A 27,468-nucleotide genomic window follows, 5' to 3' on the forward strand; every position below is an offset into this window, starting at 1 on the left:
ACCTTTTAAAGCTTTTCTCCCCCATGAAAGGCCAAAATTTTACTAGATTTTGTATTCCTTTATTTCATAAGATTTATAGAATTTGTCATTTTCCCTAATCTCCACTAACATCAAGTGCTCCGTGCTTTGCCAGCTGGGGTTGCAAGCATTTGGGAAAAGATAATCCTCATCTGACTTTGTGATTCTTTGTAGTCTGTGTCCTTGCCCAGAGTCTGACCTGTGGTGCATGCTTATTTCAGCTTGAGGTATGTAGGGCTCCTGGAATTTACTAGGTTCTCAAATTCCACAGCAGCAGCTCGCTACTGCGTGCGATGATGACACCACTTCACTGTTGCGGGACTGTTACTTGCTGGAAGAAAAGGAACGCCTCAAGGAAGAATGGTCACTTTTTAAAGAGCAAAAAAAGAATTTTGAGAGAGAAAGACGAAGCTTTACAGAAGCCGCTATTCGCCTGGGATTAGAGGTGCTTTTCAAAATTCTGGGGAGGAGGGAACTTGGTCAGATGCTTCTTAGTTCTGATTTTGTTTCTTTGCTGTCTTAATTTTTCTCTAAACTGTTTTACTGGTCATCCATAAAAACTTGAAACTGAAGAGCTGAACATTTGAACTATCGTAGGGTGACATTTTTTCCCCATACCAGATTTGGGAATTGATAACTTTTTTTTGCTGTTCCAGAGACACTGGGGGTTTGAACCCAGGACCTTATACTTGTTAGGCAGGTGCTCTACCATTTGAGCCACTCTGCCAGTCAAGATTTGGGAATTGAAATTTTAAAAACCAGAAAACTATTAAGTATTCATTTATCCATTTCTGACTGGTTTCCTTCTGTTAAGTATTCAGTTTCCTTTGGGCATCTGTCATTTATCTACTGTCAATAGATAAGGTGTCAGAAGACAAAACAATTAAGAACACATTTGTTTTAAAAGAAAGTGCAGTGAAAAATAGTCCTTCCTCTGTTTCTAGTCCCTTATCCAGTAATGTGTGCATTAGCAGTTTGTTATATGCACAGTATATTTCTATAGCTTGCCCTTTCAAAATTAAAGATGTAATGTCTGAAAAAAAAAAAGTAACCCATACAAAAACCTGCATAGTGAGAAAGTACCCACCTCCTTTATCATTCCCAGTTTCATTCTCTAGAGGTAACCAATGTTAAAAGTTTCTATTCGTAATTTTTCTGCAAAGTACTTTTTAAAAACTAATGTATACAGTTTTTTTTTTTTTTTTTTGGGCAGGATTGGGTTTGAACTCAAGGTCTCATGCTTGTTAGGCAGGTGCTCTACCACTTGAGCCTTTCCACCAGCAAGCTGAGGAAGTTCTTACAGTTACCCTTTTTCCACGTTTTCTTTGTAGTTTTGTTTGTGGTGTTTTCATTGTCCAGTGTCATCACATTATATTCTGTCTTGAAATACAGTGTAGGCATTGTCTGAAGTTGAGGCTTAAAACTTGAAAGCCAGAAAACATTGATAATATCATGATTATGTAAATATTAATCGCTCTATAAACAAATAATATTTTGACACATATAAGAGAAAATATTCTGTATTAAGACTTTGTCACCCTGAAGAAATATATCACTCTCCCATGAATTCTTTGACTTTTTCTTTAGCTTCTGTTGTGAGTTTCTAAATCAGATTTAGCTGCCATGTTTCCTATGTCTTGGGTTATACTCTTCTTGGATTCCATTTGAATCTGCTGTGTTGTTCCCTTAAGTAATAGTACTTAAGTGATAAACATTCTTTTTTTTTTTTTTTTTGGTAGTGCTGGGGACTGGGTTTGAACTCGGTCTCACGCTTGCAAGACTAGCTCTCTGCTACTTGAGCCACTCTACCAGCCCATGATAAACATTCTGAATCTTGAAATATCCAAAAATATATTCATACTTGATTGGTTTGGTTGACTGTAGAATTTAGATTTCCAACTTTTTGCCTCAAATCTTGAAAGAATTATTCCGTTTCTCTTTGTGTTACTGAGGAGAAGCTAGATTATAATACAACCTAACTACTTTGTACGTAACCTTATGTTTTATTTTTTGTTACCCTCTACTATGGAAGCTTTAGGAATTGTCTTAAAGTTCTGAAATCTTTCCAGCCTATGTTGAGATAATTCCTTTCATTTGGAAGATTATGTATTTCCACAGTTTAGAGAAACTTTCTCCTATTTTTTATTTTTCCCTTCTTCAACTTCTCTGTGTTTGGAACTTCTATTAGACAGTGTCTAATCTTAAGAGTATGTCTGTGGATTGACCTTGTGTTCTGAATTCTGAATATTCTCCAGCTTTCTCTTGTGGGTCACCAAACTGGTCTGTAGGGTCATTTTTTAAAACTTCATTTCACCCACTGATGTTTTACTTCAGAATTTATCTTTCAAATTTTCTAATGGCTTATTTTTGGCTTTTCTTCATATAGTATCATTATTTTTATGAGTATTTATGAAAAGTGTTCCATCTCTTGAATTACCTGCTTTCTGTATTCAGTTTTTATATGTTGGCCTTTTTTTCTTTTCTGCTATTAGTTTTTTTCAAATGTCTGGTGATTCATGATTTATGAGTGAAAGACTGTTGGCTAGCTATTTTAAGTAGCTGACATGGATTTTATCCACTATTGTAAAAGTCTGTTTCATCAATAGCTGTTTTCCTCAGGGAACAAAACAGTTTGTGCCAGCATGTTTTCCTGCCCAGTGGGATCGCCTGTTTCTGAGCTTATATTCCAAACACTACTCCAGATTACTACCACCTGCCTGGTGACTTGCCCTATCCCCTGTGATCACTGGGGACAGTGGGGCATAGGATGGAAGAATGAGAGACCTGGGGGGCAAGAGAGAATTCAGTTTAGTATTTATCAGTTATCAGGAGGAAGTTTAGCATACTCTGCATATGCCCTCTTGTGGTTTAGTAGTAGATAGCTAGATAATGAGAGATATGCTTAATGAAGTCAGAAGTCCTGTTTTTTTAAGTGATTAATACATGATGTAAGATATGTTTCTATTTATAATTTTATGCTAATAATGTGTTCTGTATATGCAAAAGTTCTGATACTCTGTTCAGTGTTTTTGCAGTATTTGCATTCAAAATAAATGTAAAAGTAGCAATTGTTGGTATATTGAGGTGGGTGAATTTTTATTTTCAAACATACATTTCTTAAAGTGAAATGTTTCTTAGTTTTATAGGTTCATTTATTTGAATAAGAAATATGTGTAGATAGCCAGAGAGCAAACATGGACAGCTAGAGAAGTCACATGAAAATGGCAGCTGTGTGAATGGCGAGGGATTGATCACTATTTCTTTGGTTTGTTTGTTATGGTAGAGAAAGGCCTTTGAAGAAGAAAGAGCCAGTTGGCTAAAACAACAATTTTTAAATATGACTACCTTTGATCACCAGAACTCTGAAAATGTGAAACTTTTCAGTGCCTTCTCAGGAAGTAAGTACTTCATAAACTCTTTAATCTGAACATGCATCTAAGTTAAATGTACCACTTACTAATATAAAACTTCAGAGGTCACCAATAAGTGTTCTCTAATTTGAACTAAAAATCAACTTTTAAAAAGTAAAGGCTGTTTTGTTTTATTTTTATGTATCTATTTTTGTGGCACTGGAGATCAAACCCAGAACCTTATCCTTGGTTGGCAAGCATTCTACCAATGAGTAATATCCCCAGCCCTAAAAATTAATGTTAATATTTTATTTACCAGAATAAAAGTGAGGAAAACAAGAGAACCATGAAAATCAAAAGTGACCTTTTTGTGGATACATATAATAATGTCACATTTTTGAAAATTTATAATCTAGAGATACCATTTTTAAAGGTAGATATTTCTAACTGTAAATGTGCAACAGAGAAGTCAGGTTAATTTGTTCTCATACCTCAGAATTGCAGTTGAATCATCCTAGATAGCTGTCTCACTGTATTTAATGCTTCGCTGGTGCACTGGCACTTAAAGTACCTGCTTCTCTCTTGAAAAAACAGGTTCTGATCCAGACAATCTTATAGTGCACTCCAGGCCACGGCAGAAGAAGCCCCACGGTGTGTCCAGTGGGTCTCCAGTTTGCACATCTAAACTGACTAAATCTCTTCCTGCTTCACCTTGTACTTCAGACTTTTGCCAGACACGTTCCTGTGTATCTGAACATAGGTATTTGTCTATAGGTGATCTTTTCATTATTATGTTGCTGGAGAGAAGTTGGTATATCTGTAGTATTAGCAACAGTAAAGAGTTGAAGAGGAATTTAGTAGTTTGATGTATTCATTCTACAAATACTTATTCGATGCCTAGTATATATAGACATTGTGTGTATACAGTAGTGTACAAGATAGATCTGGTTCCTGGTCTTGGAGGTAAATCATATAATGTTTGTCTTTTTCTCTTTTTTTTATTACATATTGTTGTACTGGGTGTTTGCTGTAACATTTACAAAAGTTCTTACAGTATATCACAGTTAAACTCACTCCCTCCATCATTCTCCTTTATCCCTTCTGCCCCCACTCCCAGACTGGTTTCAACAGGTTTCACTTTTCCACTTTCATAATGTACGTGATTGTATTTCACGTTCAAAATGTTATTTGAAGGGCCAGGCATGGTGGTTCACATCTGTAACCCCAGCTATGCAGGAGGCAGAGATGAGAGGATCATGGTTGAGTCCAGTCTGGGCAAAAATGTTAGTGAGACCATATCCTCACAGCTGGAGGGTGGTCATGGTGGTTCATACCTATAATCCCAGTTACACAGGAGTCAAAAGTAAGAGGATTGTGGTCAGAGGCAGGCTCCAGGCATAAGTGAGGCCCTAGGGTTGGGGACATGGTTCACGTGGTAGAGCACTTGAGTCCTTGAGTTCAATCTCATTGCCTACAAATACATATACATATACATATATACTTGTATGTATACATGTATATACATATATAATTTTAAATATAGTCTTATTTTCAGGAGTTAATTGAACTTTTAACCACAATTGTATTTAATTTAAGGATGCTATTTTGACCATTTTTAGAGTACATATTTTAAAGTTTCTTCTGGTTTGCCCATTTGCTTTGTAGTGAAGGTCAGAGAACTTCATAAAACTTGTTCATCTTGGATGCCCAGGGGTGACAAGCAAAAAAGGTTGCTTCCCATCCTCAAGAGGCCCATGTATTGCTATGAACTGCTGCATTTTGATATTCTAGAGTCTCAAGTTATTAAGTCATTTTCTAAAATATAACAGCAGCATTCTACCTCACAGGCTATTGCGGGATTAATTTTGACTGAAACAGAGGAATCAGGAATCAGAGCATTCTTAGTGAGATAGAGAATAATAATAAAAAAAAAAACTTAAAGGGTTAAGTTGGTAAGTGTGGTAATCTCTTCATTTTTGTTTTGGTGCTGGGGTTGAGCCCAGGTATGTGTACTAGACAAGTGCTTTACCATAGAGCATTATGTCCCCAGCATAGTCTCTTTCCTCTTTTTTTTTTTTTTCTTTTGCAGTAGTGGCATTTGAACTCAGGGCCTACACCTGAGCCACTCCACCAGCCCTTTTTTTTTTTATGATGATTTTTTTTAGATAGGGTTTTGAGATAGGACTGGATTTGAACCAAGATCTTCATGATCTCTGCCTCCTGAGTAATTAGGATTACAGGCGTGAGCCACTAGTGCCCAGCTCTCTTTCCACTTAATTAAAGTAGGAGACCATAGCTGGAGGGCCTCATAGTTTGGCAGGTGCTTTAGAAAGCAGTAGTGGGAGCTGCAGCCCACTTGCCTGTGATAGAGCCTAGTGTGGAACCAAGTATTGAAGAAGCCAGCTACCCAAGGCCAAGAATGGTTAAAAGGCTGGATTTTAAAACAGGAACAGAAAAGTTTTCAAAGGAGGAGGATAGGCTGTACAATTCATAGCCAACTTTGAACAGGTTGGGGAATTAGGACTCTAGGTAAGCCAGCAAAGAGCTGAGTAAGAACCATCCAGGCACGTATGGGATGTTGAGGTGGGACACAGTTAGTATGTTTGTAGTGATGGGCACAAACATGAGAATGGAGAGGTATAAAAGTTCTCTATATACACACACAGAGCATATGATTAGGAGGTGCTGTGTGCTCATCAGGAGCAGCAGACACTAACTCATGGTCAGTATTGTTCATATAGATCTCAACTTTGCTTGCCACCCCCCTTAGAGTCACACTTGTTATTTCATTTTATAAAATATTTTAGTCTGTATTGTAGGTCAGCTATTGAGTAATAGATAAGCATTAGAGAATTTTAAATAAGAGAATGGGGCAGGTGGTCTAAGTTTTAAAACAAGTACTCTTGTCTTACTATGTGGAAAAAGATTGTAGGAGTCAGTAATGAAGTCAGGAGATCCAGTTAGGAGGCATTATTGAAGCTGAGATGTGAGAGATGATGGGCACTTGAACTCGGGCCATGATGTGAAGATAGAAATGCTTAGATTGTGGATACATTTTGAAGTTAGAGCCAGTATATTGACTTATAGATTAGATACAGAAAGTAAAAGTTTATTTTATTTATAATCCAAAGATAAGAGTGTTTTTCTTTTCTTTTTTTTTTTGGGTGGGACTGGCACTTGAACTTCCTTTGTACTTGAAAAGCAGATGCTTTACCACTTGAGCCATACCACCAGTCCATTTTGCTCTGATTATTTTGGAGATGGGGCCTTGGGAACTATTTACCTAGGCTAGCCTTGAACTGTGATCCTCCTGATCTCAGCCTCCCATAGCAGCCACCAGCGCCTGACCAGAGTATTTTTGTAACATGTAATATTCCTGAGACAAATTTGACCAATTAGAATTATCTGCATAGATAAATATACAAATTCTCGCCATTTGTAAATAATGCTTTTACATCTAATAAATAGCACAACATAGTTGTCTTTGTTGTTAATTTTAAATTTTTACTTTTTACACAATCATTTTTAGTTATGTAGTACGTAACATATAAATATTGCCTGAGGGCTACAAACTACCAGTAAATATATGAATAAGTGTTCAACTTCCCTAGTTATAAGAGATTCAAATCAAAACAACACTTAGATTTCATCTCACCCCAGTTAGAATGGCCATAATCAAGGGTAATAATAACAACAAATGCTGGTGAGGATGTGGTGAAACAGGAACCCTTATACAGTGCTGGTGGGAATGCAAATTAGCACAACCACTATGGAAAGCAGTATGGAGATTCCTCAAAAAGCTAATGATAGAACTGCCATATGATCCAGTGATACCACTCCTGGCATCTACTCAAAGGAACATAAGTCAACATACAGTACAAACACTTGTACACCACTGTTCATCACAGCACTATTCACAATAGCCAAACTTTGGAAACATCTCAGATGCCCTACAACTGATGAATGGATCAAGAAAATGTGGTATATATACACAATGGAGTTTTACTCAGCCATAAGGAATAATGGCATGTGGTTGGAAGGTAAATGGATCCAATTGGAAGACATCATGTTAAGTGAAGTTAGCCAGTCTCAGAAAGACAAAGGCTGCAGTTTTCTCTCATACGTGAACGATAGATGCAAAAGATAGACATATATACAAAAACAAGCATGATCGTATACAAACTCATACGTAGAACATGTTTGTAACAGTGGAACTACTCTATGAAACTCGGAAAGAGGGAAAAGAAAAGAAAATGATAGAGCATTAGTAATATTGTAAAACATAACATCTGTGAAGATAGAGAGTGTAAGAATATGTACTGAAAGCTGTTGAAAAATGGGAGGTGAAAGGCAAAGGGGTGAGAGAGAGTATTGGAAGGACTTGAACAGACCAAAGGAAAATATACCCACAGTGAGGATACATTGAGACACCCCTTTGAACATCAACTTATATATTAACAAAGAAAGACAGGACTGTAAAATAGGTACAGTGTACTAGTGGAAGAGGGGAGGGTGAATGAAGGAGATTAAAGTGAGGGTGTATGGTTGATGGACTTTATATACTTACATGAAATAGAACAAAGAAACCTCTTACAATTACTTTTAAGTGGGGTGGGGAGGGAGTTGGGGGGTGATACAACTAATGCACAATATAAGCCTAATCAGAACTGTCACTATGATTCCCCCCATATAATGAATATATCCTCATTAAAAATAAAAAGTACATATCACCTGAGGACATACTTATGTGTTTAATAAAGCTAAGAGGAAAAGTCCAGTATGTAGTACTTAAACATCAAAGGGTATAGTAAGTATTAATTATGTAAAGCACTTAAACAGTATTTGGTCCATTGTAAACATTGTTTGACAGCAAAAATATATGTGGACACAAATGTATTATTTTTTTTTCCCAGTTATTAAGCTTACAATTTATTCCGGTTTATTTTCTTACCTGAGTGTTTTAATAATCTAATTTTACAATAGGATTCTTCTTTGAGAATATGACACAAATGTATTATTAAATGCTTTCCTGTTTCTTGCATTGTAAAGGCTACTTTAAACATGAGCGGCATAGAACCAGAATTTTGGAGCTTAAAGGAACTGTTAAGCTATTCTATTCTCTGAGAATGACACAGAAAAGAGTAACTCAGAAGCTGTGCAGCTTGACATGGTTCTCAAATTTTATTTTGTAAATTTGGATCTCTTCTAAAGTACCTTGAATCTCAGTTTATAGTAAGATTACCGAAAAATAATTAGGAGTTTTTTGTAGCTGATTTCTACAACACTCTCATTGAGTCTTCACAATAGAATGGAATTTTAGATGAAGGCCGTGTTACTGATGCAACTAATTTGATCATTGATCTCACTGGAGATGGCTCTGAGGTACAGGAATTCTGAAGACTGAATTATAAACAAGTTTTTGAGTTCCTCCCCTCCAAGTGTTGGTAAATAAACCTAAGCAAAACTTAATTAGGTTTTTGTTTTCCATTTTTAGAATTCAAAGTAATTTAATGTTTTCTAGCATTTTCTAAGGTCAGGTTAGTAAATAGTGATAAAAGTGTACATTTAAAAGTGTTTGTGGAAAAAAATTACCTAAAATACTGAGTTAATAAAAATCATTGGCTTCAACTCCACAAATTTTAAAGTAATTACTTTAAAATTTCAGACTCTGGTCCCTTAGCCTCCTTTTTTTGTTTTGTTGTACAGTGCTGGGGTGGAACCCAGGACCTTTTGCCTGCTGACAAGTGCTGTCCTACTTGAGCCACATTCCCAAATGTTTTTATTTTGTTCTCTAGATAGGGTCTCCGTAACTTTGCCCCAACCAGCCTCAGGCTACAATCCTCCTGCTTCTGCCTCTTGAGTAGCTAGGATTCCTAGGCATACTCCACCATGCCTGGCCTTAAATATTTGAATGGATGGATAGGTGAAAGCATTGATGAGCAAATGAACAAGTAAAGAAAGAAACTGTAAGGAGATCAGAAAATTAGGGCCACAAAGATGGAGACATGTGGAACACAAACTTTCAAAATCCTCATGTTCTCTATCTTCTTCACTTGGGCAGCATGCTTCAAAATAGGGTCTAGGGATAAATTAAATATATAGATAAATAGATAACTGGATGGATAAAAGTCATAAATTAGCAATTTTGAAAAATTTCTTTATCATGTTTTTGATTGTTATGTCCTAAAATTTTACTTCATACATGGCATGGGACAGACTTCAGTCATTCACACATATCTAAAGTGTAAAAGAAGGAGAGAAAAAGTTTACTAAGATCTACCTTTGTTTTTCAGCAGTTCAGTCAATGTGCCGAATATCACTTCTGAAGAAACTAAGCCAAATCAACCTGGAAGAGAATACACAAATCAGAAGTGGAGCATGGCATCAAGACCTGGATCACGGGAAGGTTGTTTCTACAGTGGCTGCACCTTGACCTACACAAATTCTCATGTAGAAAAAGATGACTTACCATAGGCATGTGGACTGGAACTTTTCATTACTGTGTGCATCTGATTTCACATCTACGTTAAAACAGGGTCTGTCATAAAGTCAGTCACCTCTAATAATCTAAGACAGTCTGAGTTGTTTGTTTGGACTTCTCTGTCTTCCCCCAAAGAGCTGAAATGCTAAATTTATTTAAAAGGATGTAAAAGCTTTGGATATGTATTTTTAGTAACAGAAGCATCTGGTTCTGTGAATAAAGGAATGTATAGATGTTCGGATGAAAACAAAAGCACTAGAATGAGTTTCCTCTTTTAGGTATTAAAAAATAGCACTTTTAGGAAACTGATTATTGTAAATGTTTAATTTTTGTCCCAAATATAGATGGCATTGAAAGTTTAGCCTTTACTTGAATGTATACTGTAGATTTTTAACAAAACAAGTTCTATATTTATTATGTTTAGTGTGATTTTGGAATTACCTCTTTCATATGTTTTAAATAAAGTGAAATTTATGTATGTTTTGTACATAGATATACATACATGATTATGTTAAGAGGCTTTAAGATTTAAAAATTTCACACAACCCTAAATATAGTATTTCATGCCAATAAAATTTTCTAGCGGCATTCTGTTTACAGAAGCATTAGGATCACTGCCACATTTAAGGTTTTTTTTTTTTTTTAATCCATCTGGGCAATCAATACTCAAATTTATGCCATGTAGCTGAGTTCTTTAGGTAATCAGCATTACTAACATTACATTTTTGAGATTTTTTACAGCATTAGATTGTTATTTTATATATGTAGGCTATTATAATTTTTGAGAGGACTATTGACTGTGGAGTAGGAGGGACAAGACAGTAAAATTACTTTTGAATCACAGTATAAGAACGTTGATTTAAGATATTTGGATGATAAAAGATAGTTAAGATGTGTGCATGGTAATATTTTCCTTACCAGATGGATACCAGTACAGTTAATATCTGTACCAGCTAGGGCTTTCTATCATTGCCAATAATTTTTTAATAATTTTTCAGTGAAGTGTTTACAACACTACTGATAAAGAAGTACACAATATAAAATCATTGGGTTTTTTTAACATGAATATGGTAACTCTGGACAATCTTGTGACATTTCATTTTCAGAACCATCTTAGGCTCTTTTGTCTCCATAGTGTTTCTGATTGCATGTTTCTTCATGAGAAGTATGCTATTGGTAGCAGTAGTAGTAATAAATGTAGGCCCAGGCTCTTCTCCTGGATTCTCATCCAAAAGCTTTAAGTGCCTAACCTTGCTTGTCTCCACATAGAAGCAGTCTACACAGATCCAGTCCTTGCTAGGTGTTGCTAGTCTATCCGCCTTGCCCTTTTCTAGTGGTTTAACCAGTATATACACTTACTCTGTGACTGTTCCATTTAAATTTGTCATTGTGTGAAGAAAAAAAAAGTATGTGTCATCCATTCACTGTATGTGATAGAGTTGTGTAGCAGTAGCCATTTTCCCAGGGTTCATCAGATACCACTGAGTATCCTATGAGACATTACTGAGCATAGTCCTAGCAGTAGCCGTGTTTATAGTCTCAAAAGTCTGGCTCTTGAATGTTAGTCACTTACTACAGTGAGCTTGGTGCATGGTCACTTTTTTACTCTTTAAGATACTACAGAATTTCAGAGATACTACCATATTCCAGACAAAGAAATCTAGCTGGGATATAATTTTTTTTGCCACTCAGGATTTGCATAGTCAAAGAAAGAAAGGCAATCAAATTTTAAAAGTAGTCATTGATGAATCTGTCAAGATACCCTCCTCCCTTGTGGGATTTCCATGCAGAAATGTACTTTGCCAGGAGTAAACATTCTGATTTTTAATACAAACTTTGTACTTTAGGGATACTCTATTCCATGAGAATAATTTCTAGAAAGCAGCATCTGGTTGTTGTATGTTTCCATTTTAAAGTGTGTTAAGTTCTCATTGGAAAGAAAAATTCCTTGAGGTTTACTTTTAAATTAAGATGTGAAAGAAACAGTAAAATGAAAACCAGATTGATTATGCCTGTGCTTTTGGTGTTTGTACAGATCCACTGGAAGTTGTATGTTACTTTACCTAACTCACTTGTTTTGCTGCACGTTCCAACGCTACAGTGATCCCCAATCAGCCAAACCTCCCGGATGGTTGTTTTCCATGTTGTTAAAGCCATAATTCCACACACAAAACTCCCAAGACTTTGTTTCTCTTCCTTTTCTAATTATCTGCCTTGCACAGATTGTACAGCTGTGCCACGATTAGATAATGGGGCCAGAGTGTACTTCGGCTCAGAAGCCCTCCTGATATCATGTTCTCTTATCAATATGTAAATTATATTTTGTGCCTCATATTTGTTTCTACATGAGATCCATTTTGAATTTTCAAAACATAAAAGTGGAAATGAAATTTTGAGATAAATTTCCTAACTCTTAAATGTTTGTAATTTACAGTGACAAGAAATTTAATGGAACAATCAATGACCAGAAAATCATGACTAAAATTTAGTAGGTGTTTTCTTAAATGGATGGGTTCACAGGACAATCTACAGCAAATTATCTGCTTCATGGTATAATTGAATACTGTTACTTAGAAAGAATTCTGCATTTCCATCCTTAGCTAAGTGGAAAACACTTCATGGCGCATGATGAGAAAGAGAGCACCCTAAAGCCCAGTCTTGACCTCCTGTGGGGACCATTTGAAAGCCTCTGGGACTCCAGGAGAGGCTTTTACAGTGTGTATGCCTGGAGCACTGTAAGTTAACAAGACCCTTCTGTGGTCACTCTTATGAAAATCTTCAAAGTGTGTACCATAATGTAAATCCTGTTCTTATTTGTAGAAAGGATTTAAAGTAAGGATCGTGGAACTCTAGTAAATATACCTTTTCCTACACCTGTGTTTACTCTTAGTCTGTTGATAAGCATTTATGGAGTACCTGCTGTACATCACAGCTTTGTCGCTTCTGTCTAATCCCTGAGGATCAGAAGACAAGCACACTCATCGCCATTGAGAATTGCTGAGTTGAGTGGAAGACCAGCTATAGCAACCTGAGTTGCAATGAAGTGGTAGATGCTATCCACACATTCAGTCTGTTCACAAAGCGTGGGCTGGAGTTTCTGCTCCAGGCCACACACCGGTTTCCTAACAGCGGTGCTGGGCTTTCACTTGCGTCTTGGCGTTGTTTTCTGCGGGACTTGCTATGTAATAGAATAATGTCTTGCTGGGTTTTGTTTGCTGACATGCAAAGCAGTATAGGACTTTCTTCCCACGTGCAACATGCATTATCTGATAGAAAACCATTTGCAAGGATGTGGGCCATGCAGATAAGGAAGTAGATTATTGTAGTTCTTTTCTAAACAATGTTCTGTTTTTCCCCTCCCCTGGGATGGATGTAAATTAGAGTGGAATGGACTGTTGATTAAATTATTTAATATAAAAACCTTCACTTGAGTGGTCGACGTTTTTCTTAAAAATGAAATCTACTTACAAATGATGGATTTGGGAGGGCTTAGGAAACACTGTTATGTTAATGATACATGAAGACCCACCTCAATATTCATGTACTTAAAATTCAGAAGTATTTTTACCAAGTATAGCGCTTAACACAGCAAGCATATAGCAGGCATGTTTGCTGATGAGAAATATACTGATGAAAATAGCATGTTTCTATACTGGAATGAGTGGGCTATAAAATTTGGGTGAGTCCTAAAGCTGTTTAGATGATAGGAGCCTTACTTTATGATTGTGTGTTCCCAACCCTTTTTTCTTTTTTTTTTTTTTTTTTTTTGATTCCTTGCACAGTAGTAGAATGTCATGGCAACACTAAAGTGATGGCACCTGATATAAAAGTTTAGGACTTGAGAGCGGTGGGTGGTGTGACACATATTTTTTTCAGTAAAAGTAATAGTAAAGTTTATTAGGAAAGGATTACACTTTCAGCAGATTGAAAGCAGATTAAGTGGGTTGTCTCTAGAGAGAGCAACGGGGTCAGTGGGGAGGGAAAAAGAAATTTCCTGTTCCTAATGCAGGAAATGGGAGCAAAAACTCCTGGTATATTTTTTTAAGGTCCAGTTTGAAAGAGGCCACACCTCCAGCCTAACTGCAAACAAGGCTGGGAGATATCAAACACATAGCTATTTGGTGGGCATTGGTGGTCTCTGCTGTGTAGTATAGCTGATGCTGGCTAGCTCATCCCTGTGGCTGTGTATTACAACAGCAGCAAGGGATTTGGTGGTGGTTTTTAAAGCTTCAAATGTTCTTAATCTTTGGAAGGAATGTACTTTAAAGTTTCTCTTCTCAAACCCTTTCATAGTAGAAAATGGTAGTTTTAGCCATTTCATTTAGTTAGTGAAATATCTTACAATGCACAGAACACATTTTCCTTTGATTTAAAAAAAAAAAACAAACTCTGTGAGCCATAATATAAACCTTCCTATTTTTAGAGTTGATAACAGAGTTGGATGTTAAATGATGAGCCCAGCATCACACAGTTAGAAAGTAGAAAAACCAGAACTTAAAATGTCCTCTGATCCCTGAATTCCAGCTTATTCCAACCACACTCCTACAGCTGGGCGCCAGTGGCTCACGTCTGTAATCCTAGGTACTCAGGAGGCAGAGATCAAGATTGTGGTTCAAAGCCAGCCCAGACAAATAGTTCCACGAGACCCTATCTCGAAAAAACCCTTCACAAAAAAGGGCTGGTGATGTGGCTCAAGATGAAGGCCCTGCATTCAAGCCCTAGTGCCACCAAAAAAAAAAAAAAAAAATCACATGATAGTGAAAATCTATAAATTATTCCATCTTAGGAAAATCAAACTTTTCCAAGCAATTTTTACCCCAAAGAAAAAATGGAAATCCAAAGTCTGGCCACATAATGCCTTGGCACATTGTTTGTTCTAAGATAAACCCCAATAATACTATGTAACTGACATTTGTTAATGATTGCTCTGGAGGCTGTAACTTATCCAAAAGGAGACGCTTTTGATAATGAAAGGAGGAGCTATTCATGATTGGGCCTGCCACCACCAGCATAAACTAGGACAAATGTGTATGATTCAAGCTTTCTTCAAGTAACCAGAACTTTGATTTGAGTTTCTAGCACTGAACCCTAATCCCCCCAAAATGAGTTCCTTTAATTCATACCTCAAATATAGTTCTTGAAAGGTAGGATCAAGTTGTAGTCCTAAGATAAGTCAGTTCTCTTACAACAGTTTTATGGAAAAAGCAAAAATTTGCCCCAAATTGCAATTGATATGTTATGGAACAATTTAGGCAAAACACAAAATTGCCTTTGTTTATGTGTGATTCTGTGAGAAACAGGTAAGTGTAGAAAACTGCACCCAACTGAACCAAGCTGGATAGGAACATACCAAACACACCTCAAATGTCTTCCAGCTACCTTGGTTTACTTGATGTGTTATGTAAACCACACCCATCCCTGTCTGACGTCACTTTTCTCCCTCAGACTTTAGGCAATTCTACCTAACGCCAGCAGGTCACAACTCACAAGCTGCAACTCTTCTAGTGGCCACTTCCACAAACTTCAGTCTTTTTCAAGGTGAAATGCATATATTGTATGCATGTGTTTCTTAACTTTTTAACCATGTTTATATTGAAATCTCATTTTTTTAATGAGTCATCAATGAAATTTTGAGTGTTGAGCATTTTCCCCATATATTCTGTGGATTTATTGTGTAAATTTTGCCTATTGTGATTTTTAATATGTGGCATTAAAGCAGACTAGTGCAAAAAAGCAGCCTTTTGTCTCCCCACTCCGACTGATGGACAGTTTCTCAGAATCCCATGCCAAATTTCCTCTCTCTACACATCTATAACCCAACCAAACTTTACTTGGACAGAAACTTTAAAGTATCTAAAATGCATTGATCCCTAATTGTGCCAGTCACCACATGAAACCTTAATAAGCAATTTCTTCTACTTCTGAAGACTCCACACATGGGAGCTATTGCTACATCACAGATGAAGAAATGCCACAAAGAAGGCTGAAGAATCATGCCCTGTGGCACACAGCTAGCATGTGGTGGAGAGGGCATTCGAACACCGGGAAGCAGATTCAGATTGTCTTATGGCACATTGTGTCTTTAATTTCCTTCAGTATCAGCGTAAGTGTTCTTAGCTCTAAAAAGCTTTCCCTGATTCTCACAGGCAGGCAGTCCCTTCTCTGCTCTCAGCATTGAATTTCCTTTTATTCATTCAGCAAAGTTTGTTAAGTGCTTATTAGGATTGTGATGCCAGGTGTGGGGCTCTAACATTGAAGGTGGCTTAGCAGTTCCTCAGAGACTTACAGTCTACTGATAGGAAGAAGTGCATAGGCAGCTTAAGGCAGCTGGGCAAGTGCTCTGATGTGGGTGTCTTGAGTGCCAAGAGCGGAAAAAGGGAGCAGCATTTTGGACTGAGGGGAAGGGGATCAGAGAGGATGCTTCAGCTAAAAATTGAAGAGTGAGCATTAGAGAGAGAAGGAACAGGACATTCAAGGTCAGATGTTAGGGAACTACATGACCTTCGGAGAAACTACAAATGGCTATGGTGAAGGATTTGGGAGGCCAGTGGGAAGTGCAGGCAGTGGCCAGGCTAAAAGGCTCATGGCTACAAGGGATTTGGAACTTACCCTGAAGGCTTGGTAATAATACTGAATAATTCAAGCACAAATGTGACACGGGACTGTTTCCTCGCTTTGTCACAGTACCATGAACACTCCTCTGTTAAAGTATTTATTACAAATGCCTTAATTGTATACACATTTTTTAAAGGATAGTCCCTTTTTTATTTTTTAATCTTTTGGCAGTACTGTGGTTTGAATTCTAGTTCTAGGCAGGTACTCTACCACTTGAGCCACACTCTGCCAGCCCTAATTGTATATACTTCTGTTGTAACATTTGCACAATTCTAACTTCCAGATGGAAGTAACATGTAGTATTGCTGGAAGAAAAACAAAATGGAGAAGAGACCAGGCTTCAGTAATTCAAGTGACAAGTGGTTGAGAGGAGGGGTAGGTTTACAGGTAGAGTAGGTAATAATATTGGGATTAAGTGAAACAACCTAGGCTGGTTCTTGGCCCAGGTAGTGATGAGTGATAGTTTTAAGGAAGAACAGCTTTGGAGATTGTTCTGGAAGTGGTTCACTCAGCAGACCTGGGTTGTCTGCACAGTACTCCCAAGAAAGGTCTATCTTTAGGACTGGCCCCACTGGCTCCTGGGAAATAGCCTCTGAGTGTTGGCATATTCTGCCTAAGAGTATTTCTATGTGCCTCAGGCATTGGGCCATGCTGTACCACTGCAACCAGGTGACTTTATCCCAATAAGGTGGTTTATGATGAACACCTGTTGCTGCCCATGGGTTGGAGATAGTAATCCATGTCATTCACATGGAAGGACTCTGCATACCTACCAACAGGAGCCTCAATCACCAATGCCTGGGTGAACTCCTGTGGCAGCACTTTGCATGTTAGTCATTATTGTGACTCTACATTATTGTGATTTAAGGACACCTGGAAGCTGTGCTAGGATTCCCTTAGACTTTGCCATGCCCTTTCCCTTTGCCAAAGCTAATCTGGATTTGGCTGTAACAAATTACAGGCAGGAGCACAACAGGTTTTCTGAACCCCAAGAGTTCACTATGAATCATCAGGCCTATGGGAGATTTTGGGGCGCCCCAGCTCAGGGATAATGACCTGTTCTGGACATGTTGACTTCAGGGGCTCTGTGACATCTAAGTTCATATGTCAAGTAGTCATGTGATGTATGTTTGGAGCTCAAAAAAGAAGTCTAAACTAGATAGTAAGATCTGAGTCAACACATCAGTGGCTATTGAAGCTATCAACATATTGAGGTCACAGAGGAGAGCTTCTGAGAAGCCTGGGGTAGAGATTTCAATATTACATTGCCTAAGCAGGTGTGGAAGCAGGCTCTTTCTAGGGAGAAGAGAGCCAGAGACCTGAGGAATATCGGGAGGCTGTCAGAAGCCATCCTTAGGAAGGGGAGAATTTCTAGGAAGTCCAAATGTTACAAAGATGACAAGATATAGATAGAAAAATAGCAATCCTTATTAAGGAGGAAAATCTGCATTTTCTAAGTGAATTTACCCAACACTCATTGAGCACCCACTGTATAACAGCCTTCAAGAGTTCAGCACAAAAAGGAGGTGCCCAGGTAATTGGTTCTACCTTAAGAGGGCATCACCTGTCTCCCAGGACGAGTGCAGAGGACATACCTCCCTCGTTGCTGAGAGTGGCGGGGTGTTAGGTATCCTGAACTGCATCTTAAAGCACCAGTCAAGGCTCAGCACAAGGGGCTTGTGCAAGCCACCATTTGCTGTCGGGTGTGGGGTAGCATGAAGAGCAGAGAGCAAGGGGACCAGAGACAAGCTATCAAGAAAGCCTGAGAATTATCCCAAAGCATTGGAGGATGTAATGCAGAGGAATAAGTGATAAGCTATACTTTGAATGACAGATCAGCCTGGTAATTGCGTGGACAATGACTTGAGGGAGTCAAGTCAGCAGGCCTGGTGTTTAGACCTGTGGGTGTGAAGTTCTTCTACTTGCAATTGCTGTATGGATTCATTCTTAAATGTGGTCCCCAAGGGACCACATTTATTTATTTATTTATTCTTGTCTGTTGGGATTTGAACTTAGGGCCTCATGCTTGCCAGGCAAGCACTCTACAACTTGAGCCATGCCCCCTGTCCTTATGCATCTCTAAATTTCCTCTTTTCAAGCTCAACATGTAGCCAATAATGGGCCATCTGGGAACCTATGTTTTTATACTGTGTACTTTCTGATTTATGCGTGCTTTCCAAGGTGTTGGCAAGGAGATCCTACTGAGGCTTTCAGTTGAGGTACATTATAGAGTCAATCTGCTGCCCTCTCTGAAGGCAAGTCTTTTACCGTCATGCACACTACGCTAGACTTCATTTGTTTTCTTTATATAATTGATGTGGAATTTTATTCACCCCTTCTAATACTATTAATATCAACAGATAGACAAGAACTCTAGTGTTATTTTAATAGGTGAATTTTAGGTAAGGGGTGAGTTGTCCTGGGAGGAACATTCAAGACCTGCTGAGCCTGCACTGCTGCCATTGTGGTGTCCCTCCCAGCCGATGGCAGGCCTGGGGCAGGAGGGGTGGGGACAGGGAGTCGTGGGGCTCCTCCAGCAAGCCTGGGGACAGATGCCATCTTCACCCAGCTGTATGGAAACTGTGCTCTGACAGGTGTAGCTTGCAGTGGTAATGCAGCCATGTGGAGAATAAGTTTTTGCTGACAGCTGCAGTCCACAGTTGGCTTTGACATTCTGACCCTTAGAGGACGGTGCTACTGGGCGTGTGTGACTTACCACTTGCTTCCTCACTCAGAACAGTTTCAGTATATTGTCTCTAGTTATGCAGGAAGGCTTCCTGCATGAAATGCAATATGAATTTGGTCTCCAAATCTAGGTTTCTCTGTGCCTTTTTCATTTATATATTTATTTGCTTATTCGGGAGGTTTTTTTGTTTTTTGCATATAATAGTTGTAAAGGGAAGATACATTATGACAATTACATATGTGCTTACAATATATCTTAATTAGATTCACCTCCTCCATCATTCTCCCTCATCTCCCCTCTCTCCCCTTAGAATTATTTCAACAAATTTCATTGATCTATTTTCATACATGACTACATGCATGAAATATGGATATCCCCCATATCCGCCTTCCTTCACCCTTTCTTTACCCTGCCCTCTCCCACTGGTCCTTACCCCTGGTCAGGATCTGTTTTACCTTCCTGTCCTTCATTTTTTAAGTGTATAGTGATTGTTCAAAGGGGTTTCGCCTTGGTATTTCCCACATGTATATGTTGTGCTTTACTCAGATCAACCCTCTCTATTGCTTTGTCTTTCTCTATCGTCCTCCTCCGCCATTATTCAGCTTTAGGGTACATCACATAATACTACTTTCATACACAGATGCATTGCATTTCAATATTATTTACTGTCTTTCATTCTCTTTTGCTTTCCTACCTATCTGTAGTCTCCTCAAAGCCACTAATACAATCATGTTCTCTCATCTATTTAAAGATCATGTATGTATTTATGTATAATTTATCTTACAGGTCTAGCCTCAATATATCTGGGAAAACATGCAACCTTTGTCCTGAGCCTGGCTTACTTAACATGATTTTCTTCAGTTACATCCATTTACTTGCAAACAACCTAATTTCATTCTTCTTTATGACTGAATTATACTCCATTGTACATATATATCATGTTTTCTTAATCCATTCCTTAGTTGTGGGGCGTCTGGGCTGTTTCTAAAATTTGGCTATCGTATTAAACGTAATAGAATTGCAATTAACATGGCTGTGCCAGTGGCATTATTGTATCCTGGATTACACCCCTTCAAATATATGCCAAGGAGTGGTATCACTGGATCATATGATAGTCCTATTTTTAGTTTTTTTAGAGGCTTGAATTTACAAAATGTAAGTTGAACCCAGCTTCCTGCCTGTTTTCTAGAGGTTTATAAGGGGAGCAGAATGATTTCACGGTTTTCTGTTTGATATGTTGATATTTTTACCACTAGAGTTTTAAGTTAAAAACCATGTTTCTTTCTCCTAGATTAGATTTAGGGAAGATTCTAATTTAGGGTAGATCTGACCCACTGAGTCAGTAGAAGCACAGCTGGCCTGGCATGGATCTGAGACCCATTGGGCAGAGTGAATCCAGAACCCTTGACACTCCTCAGCTAGCACAGGATCCCTATGCTCCCTTAGAAATAAGTCGAGGCAAACTCAGAGAGAACTGTTGCTGATACGCTCCTCTGAGTTTTCTCCCTGTGAACCCCTTCACTACATGTCTAGTGTAAAAATTGAATAAGACAGACTTTTGGGAAAGTATTGAAACTGGTAAAGTCACCAAGGCAAACCGATTTTAAACCTTGTTTTCAAAATTAAAATCCATCTGTAAAGCATGGCATTTACCTAAAGTAAAATATTAAAATAACCAATGCGTGAAACAAGAAGGCCCAGTGGGCTTGAACGTGAGCTGGTTCTTCAGAAACTGCCTGATATCAGGGCTCCATGTTCAGCACATGAGGGGAGCCTCCTGACACGGGCCACTCTTCAATCCTATAGGAAGTCCTCTGCATGTTATTCCTAACCCTCAAACAGCATTTGCTTTTCACTCACCATTTCCACATTCCAGCAAGAAAACTTTCAAAATATCCAGGGAGTTTCCAGGAAAATTTCACACACACACACACACACACACACAAGCAATTTTTAGTGGCGATCTTTTAGGCCAATACATACTTATCTGCACCATTATTTTAAGTTGTTGCTTGGTGGTTCTACTGCATGAGAGCTTGCATACTCACTCACTTTTCCTTCCTCCCTCCCTCCCACTCTCCCTCCTTCCTTTCCTTCCTTCCTTTTTTGGCTTCTGATAAATTCCTGAAATTGGAATAGCTAAATCGAGAGGTATGTATGTGTATGGTGTGTTGCCAAATGGCCCTCAGCAGAATTCACACTGCTGCTAGCACTACATGAGAGAACATTTGGTATTTTTGATATTGTCACTTTTGCTGATTTTTATAAAGATTTTCATGTTCTCTTTTACTTTTTGTATCTTTTACTATTAACTTGAAGAATTTTCCCTTATTCATTGACCATTTGCATTTATCTCCTTGAGTCCTTACCGTTTTTCAATGAGGGATATTCTGACAACCCTACTTACACTGCAAAGCACCCGAGTCCTGACATTCCTTTACCCTGCTTTGCTTTAGCCTTTCCCATATTAATCATTACTTCTCTCTCACCTAACATATAATTTGTGAATTCTTAAAATCACTTCCTCCCCAGTCAAGTGGAGGGACTCAGATCACATTGAATATACAACCTTGGCCTAGAAAAAAGACAAGATGACTTTTATTTCTGTGGAGCTGTATGTCCAGTTCTTAGATGACGAGAGGCTAGCTATTTGGCCTCGATTTAAAGTTATACCCAAACTGAATAAGAAGTATGGAAAATTATCTGATTTCCCAATTTTTTACTCACATGCACATTAATACATATCTATGTATATTTATATATGTGTGTGCATTTTAACAGTTTAAATTTTCTGAAACTGGAATATGTTTTATACTTAATATGTACATTAAACATATTTGGCTTATTTTCCCAAAAAAACCTGTTATTAAATTCATTATTTTTGTTTATCTTAAAATTAAGTGATATGGAAAGTGAACCCTCCTACCGCTGACGGTGTTAAACTCAAAAGATCATTCCAACAGTCTTATGATTACTTAATTTCTCTTATTACTTATTCCAGCACAAAGTCATTTAATAAATACTTACAGAGTCCTACAATATGTCAAGCCCTGTTCTGGGTATGTAGGATACATTAGACTAGAGCTGGGCTGGCAAACTTTTTGACAAGGGTCAGGTAGTAAATAGTCTTGAGTTCTGTTCTGACAGCCAACATGGAAAAAAATATGTTTTTAAAATTCTCTTATTGATAAAATTCACAATAAAATAACTTTTCCTTATTAGCAAAATTAATTATAAATATACATTGGTTAATGCTGATCTGCACTGAGATTTTACACATTTCACCTTAAAAATGCAGAAGATACTAATGCCAACATCTCTCCAGGATTTAATTGAGCATTTTCGTTGCTTGAAAGGCAGGTACAGAATTAGGTTCTTGCCTGGATATTTGCCTCTTGTATTGAAAATTAATTACTTCCAAGGTGGTGGAAACTCTTCAATTACACAGTTAATGGACCTTGAAAAACAGAAATTTCCTTTGCACTTGCATTAAGGTCTGAAAAGTGCTACAGGAGTAATACTTAGATCCCAGAACATGTATCTGCTCCAAATATGTGTGGCAATGACAATCTCACTTCTTGTTTTAACTTTTGACAACATGGGAAGTAGATAAAGCAGCATGACGTATTTAATGGATTCATTTAGTTGTGGTCAAATGATTTTACAGCAAATTAATTTTCACATCTAAGCCTTGTAATTTTAGGCTGAATTCTGTAATACACATTATCAAGTCTATAGCAACAGTTAATTTCCAAAGCCATTCAGCGTTCAAAAATAGATTTTTTTTCCTGTTTGGAAAAATGTCAATCTTGGCCCTGAGCTCAAAAATTATAATAAAATTTCACCACTGCTAAACCATCAAACCAATGTATGACTTGGGAAACCAGGACATCCATTTTCTATTTCTCATAAGCAAGCAAGGAATCAACTATAGTCTAGTCCATGAGAATGGAGTTTACTGATAGCATAATCAGTTCAATAACAAATAGCTGCCTTACAATGTCATCACAGAATAGATCCAAGTAGATTGAACTCTTTCTAACGATACCTGCTTCTGCACATATATTTTATTACCATCAATTATAACATCTTAGTAGATTCTACTTCATATTGTACTAAATACTGTTTCTTGTTATCCTTGAAAAAATTATCACCCGTAATGGTTCCACATCAACTATTTATTCAGGGTAATTCTTCAGTTACTTCAAATTTGTCTTTGACTCCTTGAGTAAAGTATTATGCAGTATTAATAATATCTGTTGATTCATCAAAAGCAGAGGATAAATCTTCAGAATCACTTTCCTTGGTTTTTTAGATTGTTTATTGATCAGGATATTCTGATATTCCCAACTTGTTGACTAATTGTTCTTGCCAGAAACCTAACAGTCTTAAATAAGTTCATTTTGTCTGGACAAGTTGCTTCAGCTACAGCAACTAACAGTTTTTCTCCCTTGACTAACAAATCAGCCACCTGGAAAGTTAGTTTTGTTACAGTCTTGTTTTAATTTTTAATATTTTGAAGAAATTCTACCTTGAAAAGGTATTTTATATAAAATTAAAATTTTTTTCTAGCAGTTGCTTTTCCATGACTTGTATATACCGTGATAAATTCTCAGTCTGATGTCAACATGTTACATTCGTTCAGCCTAGTAATAGTATGAACGTATAACAAAACAACACTTAAATATTACTTAATAACAAAATAATTCACATTCCACTATTCCTTAGGAATGCAACATTCAAAGCCCACATTTCTTTTTTGTCATGATGGGTATACACAGATAATAAGAATTTTAACAATCACTCCACCACTGAGCTATATTCCCATCCCTAAACTATATCCCAAGCTGGCCTCCAACTCGAGATCATTCTGCCTCTCCTCCAGTTCATTGGTTATCGGTGTGCTAGATTTATTTGCAATAAAATTATATCTTTTGCTTTAAAAAACAAAATGCATTCCACATCATGATCTAAAACACACACACATAACGATGAAATTTAACAAAATGCTCTCTTATTATGATGTTTCTGTTCTATTTCATTCTTTTAAAGTTCTGGCTGAATAAATAAGTTTAAAATAAACTGGATTTTTTGAGTATAAAAAAAGAATCTCAAAATGTCACAGTATGGAGAAACTTGTGGCATTTGAAGCATTATTATATTATAACTGCAATTAGTGCACAGTGACAACCGAGCAGTGCTGCCAAGCAATGACAGGATACAGGCCTCACCACAACTATTTGGCCTGTCATTTTAGCATAAAAGCAGTCATAGAGAGTATGTAAACTAATGAAAATGATTTTGAATGGAATGTCATGTGAGTTTTGCAAAATATTCTTTTGAGGGCTTGACCATGAGACCACCATCCTAACTGCTAGACTGATCCTTAAGGGGCATGACCAGCCATTTGAGTTCTACCACAGCAAACTCAGGTTTGATTCTGAATATAAGTGATGGCAACCCAAGAGGAAGTAACAAAAGGAGAATCTGGAAACTCATGTAACAAATCATTGAAAGAGCATTAGAAATGTGCCCTGATAAAATAAGGAGCCAACATATAATTGGAAATACAGAGCAAAGGGCCCACCAGGAGATAAAGTTAGTGAGGCCTGTGGAAGTGACCAGGACCCCAGACCCACAGTCAGACTCTAGTCCTCTCAGCATCTGAGTGGAATCCCAATCCCAAGGACCAAGTCAGAGGTTCTCACCCACAGCTATGCAACAAGAAATTAATGACAATAAAGTGTTAATGCTTCTGAGTGAATTCCTTTCCCAATGTCACTTGGGGGGAAATTCAAGTTGATCTCTGTTGTCATTCCCACACAATGTGTTTCATTAGTTTTGGAAGGGATAGAAAGTTGCAGTCTAACTGCCAGCATGCAGTGTGTGTTACACACATGGACATCACCTAGCGAGGGCTAGTAGAAAAAATAATAGACTAGGAAGCATCAAGAAATGACCCATGACAGTAGTTCTTTAGGAGCCCAGAGCTCAGCACGGGGATGGCAGTGCCAGTAACACCCCCACACCTCTGTGTGTGTCAGAACTACTCCTTGAACTGTGCTCATGGTTAACAGGAGTCACAGCCTGCAAGATTTGTCCCTAAACACAACAGAGCCCTGGCAAAGAGAGCAAAAACACTGGTTATCATCCTCTGTACCCAAGAAAAAGAGAAAATTCAATCCTACTGTGAAAGTTCTCACTTTAGGTGAGTTATTTAAATAAGCAGGTTAAAAAAAAAAATCCTTAAGAGAATTTCAAAAACCCTCCCTGCTACCATCTGTGTTTACTCCCAGAACACTGCATTTCCACCTTGTTCTGTCCCCAGCCGTCATCTCTAAATGTTTCTGGTTCTTGTTTGCAACTGCGGAGCGACTATCTTTGCCTACTGATCTACACCCCAGGAGAAACTTGGGCAGTCAGAGGATGAGTGCTTTCAAAGTCCAGTTTGACTGTTAAAAGGCTACTATGGCAGATTACGCCATCTGGGGGGGGGATGCAATTCTCTTATGTTGAGAGACAGCCTTACAAATGACAACATGTGCACACATAAGTATAAGGCCAGGTACATGCTATGTGACTTCATGGAAAATATTCTTGCTGGTTGCTCAGTCAGACCAAAATTAGAGGATCATCCTCTGTTAGGTCAAGTCTAGTATCCAAGTAAAGTATTACTGGGCTGCTTTTGTCCTAACACAGCCCAGTACTTAGTTCTGGAATTGGCAAAGAAAGCTGCCAACTTGCAAGTGTTTAGCATTGAGCTGGTCGATCAATATTTGCAACAGTCAGGTCAGAGTATCTCTATACCAAGGCCCTGAGAGAGACAATCATCCCCCCTATTCTGAGAAATGTAGAGGGAATTTGAATGTGAAGTGACTCATTTAATGCAGAGGCAGTCTATTGTCTATTTTGAAATTCTATAAAAATTTCGAAAGGCTTCCAAATGCATGTTTCAGCTTTGTTATGCATGCGAAAAGCATTATTAAAAGAAAAAGACTAAGCACATAAGGAATAATGGTCTCATCCTCCCACTACTGAACTCTCAAGGTCTGAGATCTTCCATCCCTTCCTCAGCATGACACACAGTCATAGGACACAGTAACATCCCAGTGTGGTCCCAAGGGAATACTTCTTTCCTATCTCTACTGGAGATGGTGGGAGGACTGGGCTACATACCAGATCTGGCCTTGTCGTGGCAGAGCTGTGTTCCTCTGGGCAAGTTGTTTAATCTCTCTGAGCCTCGGTTTTTCAATTGCAATAAGATCAATTCCAGTACAGTCTTTGATTGACAGGTGTGAGATGCTTCCACTACATGGTGGAGACACCACCAGTTCAAGGCTGAGCCACACACCCTCTCCATCAGGCTGTCCATATTGCCAGCTTGCAGGCTTCAGCAGTACTGCAGAAGAATCACATGTGAAGACGTTTGTAACGCTTTCAAGGTTAGAAAATTTGCAAATGCAGCTTCCTTCAGCCCATTTGAGTCCCACATGATAGAAGCATGATCTTCAGGGAATACTATTATCCCTTTTAGAGATGAAGAACCTAAACTGAGGCAGAGTAAGGTAATTATCTTACGAGCACACAGCTAATGAGAAGCCTAAGACAAATGTAGACTCTGAGGACTGCACATTTTCTCCCTCCCTCACTGACTCTATAAAAATGAAAACCGGTCAGCTCAGGCAAGGTCTGCTCAGTCTTCCCAGTGCTATCAGGAGCTGCTTTTACTTACTGAAGCCTTTACTCACTCAATTCCCACTGGAATGGGAGCTCAGCCCTTCCCCATACTCCCCTAGAGGAAAATCTAATGGAGTAAGCACTGCTGAGCAATGTAGATCTCATGAGAGATTTCACAGGACTATCAAGGTTGGAGGATTTGACTTCACCCCTCCACACGTCACATCATCAACTCCATGGATGGGTCTTCTCAGGGTTTTCTGTTTGCCTCAGCCTCTGCCAGGCTGCAGGTGACCAGAGGAGAGGAGGGAGGAAACAAAAGGGAAGAGGGGAAGTCAGGGTGAGGGAGAAGAGCCCAGGACACCTCATGCAAACTTTAAAATAGATGCTCCACTCCAAACCAATGACTCTAACCCAAAACCTAACCACACACAGCAGAGAAGCCACTTCAGAATTTCCGTAAAGAGTCTGGCCTAGGGGTCCCAGTCTAGCTGGAAGGAAGGGCAGAAGGTTTTGCCAGAGCTGCATATGGAAAGTTTGCTTTGCTTTTTCCCTTCTCTGGGGTGACAATGGCAAACCAGCAACGTGATTATGTGAGGTGTATAAAGGGAGAGAAGACAGCGACCATAGTGACTTCAGCA

At 38.3% G+C, this 27,468-nt stretch overlaps 2 protein-coding genes across 10 annotated transcripts in view; one reads left to right on the forward strand and one right to left on the reverse strand.

Annotated features, from left to right (window-relative positions):
- Ssx2ip (SSX family member 2 interacting protein) overlaps positions 1–10,506 on the forward strand; it is a 46,088-nt gene extending 35,582 nt beyond the window's left edge. For 6 of the 9 annotated variants that reach the window (XM_074079579.1, XM_020184066.2, XM_020184072.2 and 3 more), the window contains 4 exons: positions 290–463; positions 3,302–3,416; positions 3,963–4,128; positions 9,662–10,506. In XM_074079579.1, the coding sequence (XP_073935680.1) occupies positions 290–463; positions 3,302–3,416; positions 3,963–4,128; positions 9,662–9,842 (636 nt within the window). In that variant the 3' untranslated portion in view covers positions 9,843–10,506. The remainder of the gene's footprint in view (positions 1–289; positions 464–3,301; positions 3,417–3,962; positions 4,129–9,661) is intronic. The other 3 variants (XM_020184069.2, XM_020184070.2, XM_020184071.2) reach the window with 3 other exon arrangements.
- Positions 10,507–22,201: 11,695 nt separating this feature from the next.
- Spata1 (spermatogenesis associated 1) overlaps positions 22,202–27,468 on the reverse strand; it is a 104,019-nt gene continuing 98,752 nt past the window's right edge. The window contains exon 13 of the mRNA XM_074079584.1: positions 22,202–26,549. The gene's annotated coding sequence lies outside the window, so the exon portion shown is untranslated. The remainder of the gene's footprint in view (positions 26,550–27,468) is intronic.

The sequence above is a fragment of the Castor canadensis genome, chromosome 7 (assembly GCF_047511655.1).
Source record: "Castor canadensis chromosome 7, mCasCan1.hap1v2, whole genome shotgun sequence".
Lineage (NCBI taxonomy): Eukaryota > Metazoa > Chordata > Mammalia > Rodentia > Castoridae > Castor > Castor canadensis.